Below are 14,236 nucleotides of genomic sequence, written 5' to 3' on the forward strand. Positions count from 1 at the left end.
AAAAAAAACTACCAAGTCACAACCATCAGACTATAAATTAAGCGTTTTTATATATATATATATATATATATATATAAACAATGCGAATATATCTTATTTCAGTATATTCGTCTTGTTGCCTGGACCTGACTTTAGGGTCTCTCTAACAATACATGTTAGGAACAGAAGAGCTGCTGCAACTTTCGGGTCTCTCTAGCAATACATATGGTCACGATGACATCAGTCCGAAACGATATCGTCTCACAAGCAAGTTCACGTGTTCATAAGCGCCATAAATGACACTGGTATATATGTAGCAGATACACAGTTTCAAGAAGGCAGGGGAAACAGTGAGTAAAATGACACAGGAACAGGCTACACTGGCTGGGACCCTATGATCCCAAGGGTGGAAGTAACTGCAAATGGTGGGTTTTTTGACAATTACATCGGGATAGTTTAGTTTGGAGTGTTTCCCATGGAAAGTTGTCAGGTTTTCAAAGCTTCAGCAAGGAGGATCGTACAGTTCTGTTACCCTGTGAGCACATGCAGTAAATGAATTGTCTATTAATGGATTTTCCTGTAAGTAAAGTGAAAACTGTGAAAATAAATAGATAGATAAGGATACTTCTTCTTCCTAAGTACTATTCTTTTTTCCTTCCTGTATTTCATGGCGCAAGTATTTTAAGGAATGAAAGTGCAGTCTAAGGACATTCTTCACATGGAAAATAGGCGCCACCCTTTTTTTTTTATAAAAAAAAAAGGTACAATTGAAGTTATTTAGTGCCATCTTTTTTAATCATTTAAAACGATTAAAGTTGAAATACACATGTAATGCAAGGTAATCATGCCCTATTATTATATTTAAGTTATTAAAAGTTGAAATAATTTCATTAAAATAAATTATTGAATACACAACTACTAGATAGTGGTTGTTCATGTAGAGGCAACACGAGTAAAGGGGTGATGTTTTTTGGTATAGACAGATTCTAACACCAAGGGGCCATGCCCCCAAGTGTTTTTGAACCTGTCATGTATAATGAAAAACTACACATTTACACGTATTAGAGAGGGAATCCACCAAAGGAAAATATTAACACTGATATATATATCAGAATACTCCATAATCATGATTAAATTCAAATAAATATATCATCTCACCAAAATATTAAATCTTGGCATCACCATCCAAATCAATAACCACGGGGAGGGAGGCCAAGTCAAACAAGTATTTGAGCGAAATCTTATATGATGGAGCACGTACTTGCATATGACCATTAACGAGTTTCTCGCCCATACAAGATGAGTAACTTCAATTTTTCTTGTAGCAGCATTATATATATATATATATATATATATATATATATAGAGAGAGAGAGAGAGAGAGAGAGAGAGATGGGGCTCCATGAAAGAGACGGGGAGAAGGGAGAAGTGTAGGAGGGGTGGGGATTAAGATGACGTGAAGGTAATAGCCTTTTTGGACTGTTATAATTAGTTGTGTAAGAAGTGATATTAATAAAGTAATGATTTGGCATAGGGGTTTGGTTGTTGGGTCAACTTCAGGTGGTTATCTGAAACCCAGGTTAAACCGGCCTCTCTCAAAGTAAAAACACAAGATAGATAGATATATATATATACACAAACACATAAACTGATGGAGATTGAGAGAGGAGCTGAAGTGGGGCTAGGTTATTTACTGGTGTTTGACAGGGGTTGTTATGTCAAGCCCTCATTTTCTGCCTTGAAAAGAAAGGTGTCTAGACCTGTACAAGCCCAAGCTAGCAGCCCTTGCACATTCTAGTCTTTCTTGTCAATACAGAGAGAGACAACCCAAGAAGGAAGAACCTACAACAGTTGAAGTTGAAGAGAGAAGAGAGAGAGAGTCTCTCAATCTCACACGTGTGATGATTCAAAAAAGAGGAAGGAAATACTACTACCATTAAAATAACACAAGAGGTACTTGCTAGCTAGTTAAATAAAACGGTCAGTCAGGGGGGGTTGTTAACTACTTTAAGCCTTCTCTCCCCTCCCTGGAGTCTCACAGCAGACAAAGAAAGATATAGCTCTAATAAAGCACCCTTGCTGATCCTTGCTGTTTTCAAGAGACTTAACTTGCATCTCTCCATCCATTCCTTCATCTCTATCTGTCAAACTTGGCTCCTTATCTTTAGAGCTTAGACTCCCACAGGAGGATGACTTTATGTACAGTTGTATAACAGCATCTGTCAGAGAAATTAAGAAATGAAGGCATGGCCAGGAAGAGTGTTCTATATGCAACACCATATAATAACAGCAGAAATGTCCTTGCTTGTTACTCTTCCAGTGCTCCCTCATCTTCCTCTTCCTCTTCCTCTCCTTGCTCTTCAATGGGGATGGTTTATACAGACATTGGTTCTCTCTCTCTTAGTCCCAACTTTGGAATGACACCACATGCCTCTTCTTCTCATGAAATGGAAAACGGGAGGCTCACTTGGGGTTTTCCTTTCATGGGAAACTATCATGCTAGCAGTGATGCTGTTGCGGAGGTTAAGGTCTCTGATTGCAGTGATGGATTTGGAGAGAACAATGAGACTACAAATCACAATGCTAACTCATCACATGAAGAGAACCCTAATGAAAATATGATAAGTGGCAGGGAAACAGATAGTGGGCAGTCAAAGCTTTGTGCAAGAGGGCACTGGAGGCCGGCAGAAGATACCAAGCTGAAGGAACTTGTGGCTCTTTATGGTCCTCAAAATTGGAACCTTATAGCTGAGAAGTTGGAAGGTAGATCAGGTAAAATTACTATAAGAAAAAGGAATTGTAAACTTCTGTTCAAATCTTGCCACTTTCATTTGTCTACATTTTGTGTTCTCCTTTGCTTTAGGGATCTTATTTTCTAGTTTCTGCTTGGCTCATTTTGATTATTGTTATGTGAAGGTAAGAGCTGCAGGTTAAGGTGGTTTAACCAGCTGGATCCAAGGATAAACAGAAAAGCTTTCACTGAAGAAGAAGAGGAGAGACTAATGCAAGCTCATAGACTTTATGGTAACAAATGGGCCATGATAGCAAGACTTTTCCCTGGAAGAACTGATAATGCAGTCAAGAACCACTGGCATGTCATAATGGCCAGAAAATTTAGAGAACAATCAAGTGCTTACAGGAGAAGGAGGCTAAGTCAATCTGTCAACAGAAGAATGGAGGAAATGCCAAGCTTTGTCGGTAGAGATGCAGGCATGAAAGCAAAACAACCACCATGTTGTCCCAACATCCCCAGTGCTGGAGGACTAGATAACTTATCGTCTTACCGAATTGTAAACTTTAATGGTGCTGGTTGCGGTGGGGTTGACAACGGCTTAAATGGATCCCCCCACATGACCAGTGAGGGAGAAGCAGTCTCAAGCATTAAGGTCCCTCAAAGTGGGTTTTGTGCACAGCAGACACCTTTTGATTACTTCTTTGGTATGTGCGTCTTTTGTGACCCCCCTTAATCCTCACCCTCTCCTTACATTCTGTTTTGTTTTTGTTTATGTGGTGTATTCTTGAGTTGGTTTGGGTTTCTGTGCTACTTCCTCGTTGGTTTCTTTTTGGGAAGCCTACCTCATTTCCTAGCTTTATTCTCTTCGATTTATACAGTTGAAACCAAGCCTACCTCCATTGGTTCACTGACTTAAACAAACCTTCTCCACTTAACTTTTTTGTTGCTCTAATTAAATTCTGTATAAACCTGGGGATGCTTATTTCTTTTAACTACTAGCAGTTCTTTTCATCTTTGTGATTGGTTTGGGTTTTGTTGCAGATCCCAAAAGTAAAGACATGCTGGGCATGTTCAGCCAAACCAGATCATGGGATAGGCCAAATGAAGAGCCCCACATTTCTGGTTTTTATCCCCAACATTACCCTCCATACTTAATGGCAACGCAACAGTCAAACTACCAAAACCCTTATTGTTTCTCAGATTTTACAGCGTCAACATTACCTCAAGAAGTTTCAGTCAGTCAGCCACCACCTTCATCACCATCAGTGGCAGATCAGAGCAGAGTTAGCGGCCATTTTGAGACTGTTCCACCACCATTCATTGACTTTCTCGGGGTAGGAGCCACATGAAGTCAGAAGTATAGCAAAAGAAAAGAAAAGAAAAGGCTGAAAAGGGTTATTGTTTTTCGCAGAAATCATATCAGAGAGGTGCTTAATGTGGACGTGCTCCAATATAACCGAGAGGCCATTAGAGGAAAAGGTGAAGGGATTGTAGTTAATTGTTGCAGTTGGATGGCAGAAGATAAAATCTGCATCAGTCTTTTGATGTCATGTCGCCCCTGCATCCTTTTCTTCTTCTTCCTCTTCTTCTTTTTTGTGTAGTAAAATCTTCTGCTCTCACATGAGACCCTTTCGAAGGGTAAAACAAATAAACTTGATTAATGATGAGTATTATCCTTTCTGTATTCGTTTCCTGTTTCCCCGTTATTTTTCTTCTTTCTTAAGCCTCTATCTTGAGTCATTGGCTTTTTATTTATTTATGTATTTTACTTCGAAAGAAGGAAATCTTGCATCCCCACACTCCAGTTTCTAGAACATGAATGTTGATTGAAACGTTGGAGCAATGATTCACTGATGTCGTTTGCTTTTTTTTTCTTTTCTTTTTCTACCCATACCAGTCTAAAACTGCTTCCAGAAAATTATAAAGGGGAGCTACATGTTTTTCTTTTCATGGTCCAAGATTACCGATACTTTCCAGAGTGATATATATATATATATATTCTTCCATCATCATCTAAAAAACCTAGGTGATGATTTATAGAATACAAAAACAGAAAATCCTTTATTACATCCACCTCTGCATGATTTGAAGAACTCTCCTCGTATGATGATGCCACATTAATTAGTTAAAAATTAAAAGTGTTGTCTCTAACATTACATGTAAAATAACGAGAATTTGCATTTTTAAAAAACATCAGTCAGAGGACAAGGGAGGGATTGTTTGTATAATTAACGTATAAATTAAAACTGAAGCATAATTCTATGGTGGAGATGGCCCATTAGAGTTTAATTGGACGTGATTAAGTTTGTAAGCAATATCGTTAATTACTCCTGAATAAAACATGGACGGGGGAGAAATTCAAAGGGCTTAAAAGTGAAACTGAGGGGACGACACTAGGATATATGAAAGTCTTGGTGTTTTGTTTACTCCACGTTGTCCGCAAAGTTTTAACAAAAGAAGGCTGAAGATTGGTGGAGCTAGCTTGACGTTAAAAAGTTGGGTGTCTATTTTTTATTTTTCGAAGGGGGTAAGGTTGTTTGGTTTGTTGCTGCGAAGCTGAAGAGGATGTTGATGATGGTGGTGGTGACGCTGGTGCTAATAAAGACACAAAACAGGAGACTGAAACTTGTATCAAACATCCTTTTCTCATGGGCCTGCAAAATTCAGGCACAAATCCTGCAACAGAACCAAACAGCACCCACCCTCCTAATGCGTTGATGATGGGAACTGTTGAACATCCATTCCTTTCGTTTCCTCATCGGCAGAATCTTCAGTGATATCGTGCCACCCACATGGGGTGTATCTGTTTGCAACTGTCTACTTCTGTACAAAAAGTTCTGTATGCATATGGTTACCTGCCGGTGCAAGAAACGTATTATATGATGACATGAGTTTCGATATACTGTTGTCATGGGCCAACACGCAAACATTAACCAGCTAATTTCTTTTCATTCTTTCGTCCTTTCTTACCCCCCCCCCTTTTTTTTTAAAAGAAAAAGAAAAAGAAAAAAAGAATGGCAATCTTAACTTTGGTTATTGTTTGCTTATCTTGAAATTAGCGTAATTTGGTAGGAAGAATGTTTATTATTTGGTAACAATATAAAAATTGCTGATCTGGCTGCTGCAAACTTTGATCAAACAATCACAGGAAATTGAGATTTGGAGTGATTTGCTCAAAGTTTATATATAGTAAGATGAATTCTGAGAAGGTAATGTTTTGTATTTGGTTAAAAATAATTCCAAGAATTACTGTCTAGTAAGTACTAACACAATCATCTGTAAATTCTTGTTTTTCTTATTTCTCAGACCTCACCAAAAGGAGGGATGTAAGGATGCATCCTTCGCTAGATGGGAGCTTTCTAACTTCTATTCTTTATATTTATCAGATAAAGTTAATCTTGAAAAAAAAATCCCACAAATTCTTTTAGATATATATATATATTGAAAGTTTAATAAATCATCTTGTATGTGTAAATCTGGGCATGGAAGTTCATCAGGTTAGAGATAACTCTAACCTATCTTAGTATCCAATTAAATCGTGTATTTTCTACTCATCCCCGCCTCCATCTACATGAAAATAAAGTCTTTCCATAAATGCAGGTATAATTGTCATTTATGATGGGACGTATGAAAACATAAAACCTAGAAAAATAAATAATTTTCTGCTGGGAAAAAAAAAAAAAGTAAAAAGAATTCTCAAGGTGGAAAGTACTGTTCATCGCCTTCCTCTCTAAGAACACAGATTTGATATCAACAGGTTGTGATGTTATGGATTAATGGTTGAAAATCTTTCTGCTCAAGATAAAATGGAGCAAATACTTTTCACCGTCGGCAACCTCCTTTTATTTATTTGTTAGAAAACGAAATTTAAAAAAAAAAAAACAATACGACCGGGACAAATTGGGTCTGGGTACGCTGGCTACTGACCAGCCCAAGCAAGGGTTAGGATCAAAGACCATTGATCCAGTGGATTATTCGAACACCGGGCTCATCTCGGGCTTGTATTTTGGAGATCATGGGCCCGACCCACAAGTATTGGACATGCCCTGCTTCTGATCCCAGTTCCACCTAACGAAAAGGAAAAGAGCAAATTCAATGGCCCATTCAAAAAAAAAAAAAATCACTGTTACATAATATTTTTATTTTTTTTTAATAGATAATACTTAGAAGTTTATATTTATGTAAAAGAAAGAGTAAATCTAGAAATCAATACCGAAATGAAAGAACATTTTTTTTTTTTGTATAAAAGGAAAGCTCGAGCCTTGCTTGGAGATTTTAATTTTAGAGAACAATTTAAGCTGTGCTAGGAAGGTAATTTGCACTTTTCTTAAATAATAATAATAATAATAATAATAATTAGCGGTAGATTAATTAACAGGCCTCGAGGAAACATGGATGGTTCAAGAAGAAAATAGCCATAATAATTCACATGCCTTTCTATCATCAAGCAACTCGGTAACAGGCAATCTTCATGAAACACCATTCCTGGCCCTGTCGATCTGGTGGTGGGAGAGAGAAAGTGGGCTCTTATTAGTTTGCTGGGCAAGGCCTATATTAGCTATAACTTTAAATGGGTAGGAGAGCGAAAGCAATTCATTTTATTTTTTTCATTGAAATAATATTTTTTAAATGGGTAAAAGTGCCTTTTCTTTTTTAATTCATTTCCGCTTTTTGAAAGTTGTTTGTTGTTCCTGCCCATTTCGTCCACCACCTTAGTATTCTAATTGTTGTATTTTACTACATTAAAAAAATGTCAATATGCTTTATCGCTAGTTAGGATAAATATGAATTTTACGCTTTATATCTCTCTGTTATTTTCTACTTGACCCTGCGAGGCTCATGACTTTCCAACTACCTCCACTCGAAATATTCTCTCTTGCCGCTGCATCTCTAGTTTACGCAGGCATAAAACGTTTTTTTTACTGTTTTAAGTTATGTGTTTCCTCCTTGCCCGTCAGGAAAAAAAAAAGAGAGAGAGATTTTTTACCGCGATGCTATTAATTAAAAGCCATGGAAGAAAGTAGGTTTTTCTTGGAGGAGAACCACAAGACTGAGAGATTTTAAGAGGGATTCCAATCATGAAAAGTTGGAATTGATGCGAAGCTTGAGCTCTTGCACATCATGATCGATCAATTCCTGGGGAGATAATGCTGGAGTTGCTAGGTTGCAGTGGCATTTAGCTGTGCTGAGGTCACGGAACCATAGCAGGAAAATACAATACAAGAATATCTTTCTCCATATAAAATAAAAGCAAAAGGAAGAAAAAGAAAAAGAAAAAAAAGATGGTTATATATATATATATATGTGGCCCAATATCTTTTGCGGGATGGTATCACATGCTTTGGGTCCCAAGACAGCTAGTAACATTTTGCATAAATTGTGGCCCTCTGCTGTTGATTACAACAATGAAATATCTGATTGTTTCACCCAAACTGATAGAGCAGAGACATACGTATCTAAGCTGATCTTGATCGATAAATGAAGGCCAAGCAGAGAGAAAGGCGAACATCACTTTGACAAGAGGGTTAGCTAACATGGGTTACCCCTTGCGCAATCTGTGGCAAATGAATACAAAAGAAAAGAGAGCGAAAAGGCTGGTAGAAAGATGGAAGAAGAGGAAGACTTTTTCCCTAGTGTTTCCACCTTTTGGTGTTGTTGCTTGTTTGGATTCCCTGGGCATGAAAGAGAAAGATGCTTGGGTTTCTCGAGCATATAAAAATTCAAGTTTATCTGTTCAAATGCGGGAGTGCCCGCAGTAACCTTTTCCACTCCGAGCCCTTTGATTTTGTATGTAACAAATAGGAGGGGGGGGGACCATGAGTGGCATTTAGCTGGATGGATAATGAAGAAGACCTTTTACTGCACAAGCACCATAAAAGCTGCTAGGTTTCCATGTTATACTATGGCCTTGGATCTTACAAAGGAATGACTTGTACTGAATGACAGCATCTTGAACCCACGTAGAGTGATATGACTTCTGATTCTCTCAGTGTTCAAGGGAATCCATGGACTGCTTGTTCCATCATGAGATTTTAGGGTCAAATCCCTTCTAGAAGGGAAAAACCCTGGATCAAAATACCTTCTTTAATTAGAACGGGAGTACTCGGTGTCACCAGGCGAGACTCGCAAATTTTATTTTGTTTTTATCGTTTTTCAAGCTAAAAGTGCCATTAGGAAGTCAGGTACTGAGTGAGATTTTAGAGTTTATCCTGCAAAGAGTAGGGTTTTGTTACATCCAAGAATCTCTCTTCTTTCAACTATTGTCTCACACTTTTGATTTATATAAATATATAAACATTCAGGATACAGTGTACATGAATAACTTAGTAAAATAATACCATCTGAGATGGATAATGAAAAACAGCTGGACATAAAGTGGCAGGGGAGACGGAGATCAGGATGTGTTCCAGTCAGAGGTGGCTATGCTCTTCTAGAGGGTGAAAACAGGGAAACCCTTTCCTGGTTTTCCTGTATAGGAATTCTTTGTCAGTAAGGTGGCCTTCTGGTCGTGTCAGCTGTCAAGTGTCAACCTTCTAGTGTAAAAGGGAACACAAATTTGTTGAGAGTGAAGCTGCACCAGACTTGTGAAAAACTCCATTTCATGTAATTACAATTATTGCAGAAAGTCTACAACTTAACCGATCTCTCATCATGTGTTCTCATGGAAATTGAGAGACCGGGACAATGCAGCAGGGTTCGCTTGCAACAATGAAGTTGTTCCAGCCATGTAATTTTTCTCTTCCTTTTTTGATTGAAAGCCCTTAAAGAGACCTCCTCCATTAGATTTTTCACTCATGATCCCGAGGGTCGCCCATATAGAGCTCTTTGCAGCTTCACTTGGATCATCAATCCTCGATGTATTCGGAACCAAAACACCTTTTACTGATTTGGTGCCCTCTCTCGAGGGCTCTTCTAAGTAGGCTGGATGAAGGATGTTGCCATCCCTTGAGTGTTTACCCAGTGGAGAAGTAGGACTGGAGTCTTGGGTACAGTGTTTTAGAGAGGGTGATGGAGGGGATACACATGGCGGTACATTCCAAGGGCTCGGGACAGTACAACCCCAGTAAGTTGGTGCAGGGTAAAACGATACTGGAAAGCCTGAGGGCCAAAATGTAGGTGGAGGCAGCGCAGAGTTCCATGGATATGGCCAAGGAGGCCCGGGGAAGCAGGGAACCTGGGGAGGAAAGGATTGATATTCCTTATTAACTGCTTCTCTCGAATTACCATTACATCCCTTCTCTGATGAATCCGAAGCTGTGGCGGGAGATCCACTTGAGCGATCATCCCCATTGCTTCCTGCCCCTCCACAAGGTACAAAGATTCTATGTTCAGGCCTGTGATACTCATTTCGAACACTATTTTGCGTTTTCTCTGAAAGATTCAACACAGAGGCAACAGATTCACAAAGAGGAGAATCGGAACCAAATGCAAGGACAGTGCTGTTGTTTCCGAAAGAGGGGTTATGAACTCCATTCATGGCATGGACTTGAACTGTTCGGAGAGCTTCTGATACCATTAAGTGACGATAATGTGAAGCTGAAGAGCTCTTATTCTTGCGCCGTCCAGCTCCCACAGGCACATTCCTCATGGTTCCTCCAGCAGTCCAGTATCTCTGACACTTTTTACAGAAATGACGAGGCTGATTGACGTTGTAATTGTTGTAATAACAGAATTTAGTATCCATGCTATTACATCGAGGGCATGGAAGTATTTTGTCAGGCTTCTTCAGAGTCTTTTCTTGTGAGATGCTTGTCTCACTTTGTTCTTCATCCTTACTGCTCTTCAGTGATGAAGTTTCCCTCTCAACTGAGGGAGTCTTTGGATTCTCGCTAATTCCTGATGATGTTGGATCTTTTGACTCAGTGATCTGACACGAGGTAACATCTTCTTGTTTCTCGTTGGCAATTTCTTCTCCTGAAGACTCCTAAAATGTCAAAAAAAAAAAAAAAAAAAATGAGAAGAAATAGAGACAACTTACTTATGTAGAGTTGTATGTACAATTTTTCAAGCCAAAAGCAGGTGGGAAAAGGTGGGATTGAAATTGAAATACAATCAGTTTAGTTGAAAGAAAACTCTGTAGGAGTACAGAGTTTAAAAACAACTCCACACGTAACTCTGTCTCATTGTCAATTGGAAATAAATAGTGCAAGTATCCCTAGTACTAAAAAAACTTTTCGTGAAGCTGTTATCAGAGACAAAACCATTAGATGTTATCGAGTTGCCACTAGTAAAGATCAGTCTAATGAACCGCAAAGCTTTCCCTAAAAGACACGCAGTGCCATGCCAGAGATGGCAAACATAACAGTGATCCTATAGGAAAGACTGGACCGAGAAAATATGAAAAGTTGAGGAATCTGACAAAATCATATGATCCTCGATGGAGAAGATATCCGGATCAATCTTCCTAACTATTTCAAAATGGAAAGTAATGGTGAAATACTGATATAGAGCCTGGTGGTCTGCAGTTCATCAATACTAATTCTGCTTTGAAAGAAGTCTGAACGAAGATCTTCTAAAAAATAAGCACAGTACATATGGGAAAAAATTTAGTAATAGTTATCGCCAAAACACGACAAATAATAAAAGTGGAAGGCGAAGATTAAAAACCCTTCTGTGCCGCCAAGAAAAGGGAGAGAATAGAACAGTTCCTTTATTTTGAAATTCTAGAATTAACAGTAGAAGAATCTCAAGTCCGATTCCCATAAATCAATGAGTGTTCCACCTCCTCCCAAAAACCAAAAGACATGGATGAACTAAAATGGACGCACAAACAATTTCTTCGTTTTGAGATTAGAAGTCCAAATAGTACCAAAATAATTTTTATAATCAAGGCAAACTCAGAAATATGCAATCCCAGTCCACATACAAAATACACATACCCTGTGGTTGCCTTCTCGGTCTTCCTTGTCTTTTTCGTGCAAGAAAGTAGTAGCAGTGTAACAGTACTCCTCAGACTCGGGTGGGGCAACTGGTGTTCCTGTGGAAGACTCGTGCTTGTTATTAGCACAAGACACATCCTCCTCCAGCTGATTGACTTGCAGTGGAATCGTCTTCCCAAACAGCTTGATCGCCAAATCCGACATTCTCTAGCTTAAAGAAGAGGCAATCCCTGTCTCTCAGCTTGTGCTGTGGGTGTTTTTTTTTTTTTTTTTTGAGTAGTGTGTTTTTGGGGATCGGACGAGGTAGAAGAGAGGAAGAAAGAAAGAGTTTGAAAGTAATCTGTTTGCTGGTGGCAAGTAATTAAACAAAGTAGGGGAATGCCACATCAGAAAAAAGGCAAAATTTTGTGAGCCACAAGTTTATGTGGCCTTTAAGATCTTTCTTGCTGTTTGGATTCCCCACATTTGCTTGTAAGGATAATGCTGCCCGGTCCCACTCTTTTTTTTTTCTTCTGCCATGTCAGCATCTCCCTCTGATCAAATAAACCTAAAATTTGACTCTCGTTCTCCAGCTCCAGGCTACACGATAGCTTGTATTTTATTTGAATTGGTTTTAAGGGAATGGAAAATCTAGATTTTGATTTGTGTTCCATTGGAAATTAAGTTGAATTAGACCATGAGGAATTCGAGTCCACGTATACCAAGGGTGATGTTTGAATAGGTTTCCTATCCTAGTCACTTTTCAGAGTCTGAAAATGTTTGTTTTAACAAATAATTTATAAAAAAACTAGTAAATACAAAATATTTACTGTCTATTTTTTAACATAATTTATTTGTTTAAAAATATTTTCAGCTTATTAAATTCAATCAAATATAATACATTGTAATTTATTTATTATATCATCCAATCATTTCAATCATTATCTTCATCTCACCACCATCTACACGATCATCTCATCACTTTCTTATTTATTATCATCACCATCTCATTACTATTATGACTACAACTACTTCATTGTTACTTTTTTTGCTATTAATATCACTATCATTTTATTTATCATTATTATTATTATTATTATTAAAAAAAATATTCTACAAGTGAAATATTTAATCTAAAACAAAATAACTTAAAAAATTATTAGAATTCAAGGAAGTCGGGGCATTTACAATAAATGTACTCATTGTGTTCACGCCACAATCTATTAATTAGAAAGAAAAAACTAACATATCGGAGAATGTAATTGACATAATTAAATTAAAATTAATTAGTAACTAGCTGAAAATTAATCAGCAAAACGCCGTCTGTGGGAATCGAACCCACGACCACATGGTTAAAAGCCATGCGCTCTACCAGCTGAGCTAAGACGGCATTTCTGTAAGGAAATAAAACATAACATATAAATACTTTATATTAACATGACGACAAAAGGGAGGAGTCTGGGCGAGTTTTTGAACCTTTTGGGTTGAGATATTGACAAGCTGTCAAGCTCCACTTGCCATGTAAGCACGTGGCACGTGACCCACCTTGCTGTCCTGCACAGCTACAAGGAATTAATAGCTGCTCCCCTGCCACATCATCACCATATCTTACATGACCCACCTGCAAAAAGCGAAGTGAAAAGGTCATCTGACACATCCGTGCCGTTGATTCCCTTAACAACTTATATCTTGCAACGTGTCATACAAGAACCACACATATTATTAAAAATTATAAGAAATATCTTTAATGATAAAAAATAGTTAAAAAAAAATATACCGAAATTAATTAGAATTTTCTTATTTTATTTTTTTCTGTTTCCTTTTTATACACATCCTCTGTACTTTGCGTATTTCATAATTATAACATGATTACTGCCGGAAACATCTCCCGCCGTATTTCATCAGTGCGTTGGGTTTTTATTTTGCAAAAGAATCTTCTTCTAGTGGCTGCCCTATGCTCAGTAAGGAAGGATATAACTTTCTTGGTTGCCGCGACGTGTCAACTTGATGAAGGTGGGAGGACAGGAATAAATCTTTGTAAATTCTTTTTTATATTCAAAATTATATATAAAAAATTAATTTGAAAAAAAAATAAAATTGTTTTTTCAATGTAAAAACAAATACAATCATTATAGCTTTTTTATATCACCCTTCCTTTCTGTACCGCTACAAAACTTCACCTCAAAAACTTTATAATTTTATCCGCGCAGTATCCAGTATATTATAATCTAGTTAATTAAAAATACTTTTATTTTATCATTTTATCATCCAATAAAGCTAGGGTAAATGGTGGCTTTGCATGGTTCAATACGAAAATCAAACACTAATCTTGAGAGAAGAATGCTGCTTCTAGAAATTGTCTTAGTTTGACAAAAAGAAAAGAAAAGTATACCTTGACAATTTCTCACGATGTTCTATAGATATCTCTTATTTTCTTTCGCAGGCTTTACTTTAATATTTCTTATTCTCTAGATTTTTTTTTTATCATAAAGTTAAAACTGAATATAAAAAATAAGTATTATTAAAAGTAGTTTAATTAATTTCAATATTTAATTAAGTAAATTTTAGCAACTAGAATCAGGATATTCATTTATCTTGGAAGGTCTGAAATAAAAATAATTATAAATGATGTTCAACTATTTTAGAAAATATAAAAAGATCATGA

The 14,236-nt window shown here is 37.4% G+C and overlaps 2 protein-coding genes and 1 non-coding gene across 3 annotated transcripts; 1 reads left to right on the forward strand and 2 right to left on the reverse strand.

Annotated features, from left to right (window-relative positions):
• The first annotated feature begins 1,727 nt into the window (after window positions 1-1,727).
• LOC118043035 (uncharacterized) lies at window positions 1,728-4,639 on the forward strand. The gene is made up of 3 exons (XM_035050836.2): window positions 1,728-2,751; window positions 2,896-3,417; window positions 3,755-4,639. Exons 1-3 carry the CDS (start codon window positions 2,226-2,228, stop codon window positions 4,060-4,062), a joined length of 1,356 nt encoding a protein of 451 aa, XP_034906727.1. The 5' UTR covers window positions 1,728-2,225; the 3' UTR covers window positions 4,063-4,639.
• A 4,322-nt stretch (window positions 4,640-8,961) lies between these two features.
• LOC118043036 (cyclic dof factor 1) lies at window positions 8,962-11,916 on the reverse strand. Its single transcript, XM_035050837.2, has 2 exons — window positions 11,593-11,916; window positions 8,962-10,637 (listed from the first exon to the last, which is right to left on the reverse strand). Exons 1-2 carry the CDS (start codon window positions 11,794-11,796, stop codon window positions 9,363-9,365), a joined length of 1,479 nt encoding a protein of 492 aa, XP_034906728.1. The 5' UTR covers window positions 11,797-11,916; the 3' UTR covers window positions 8,962-9,362.
• A 972-nt stretch (window positions 11,917-12,888) lies between these two features.
• Window positions 12,889-12,961, reverse strand: TRNAK-UUU (transfer RNA lysine (anticodon UUU)). The gene has a single exon. It is a non-coding gene; the product is annotated as a tRNA-Lys (tRNA).
• Between the last annotated feature and the right edge of the window lie 1,275 nt (window positions 12,962-14,236).

The sequence above is a fragment of the Populus alba genome, chromosome 10 (genome assembly GCF_005239225.2).
Source record: "Populus alba chromosome 10, ASM523922v2, whole genome shotgun sequence".
Lineage (NCBI taxonomy): Eukaryota > Viridiplantae > Streptophyta > Magnoliopsida > Malpighiales > Salicaceae > Populus > Populus alba.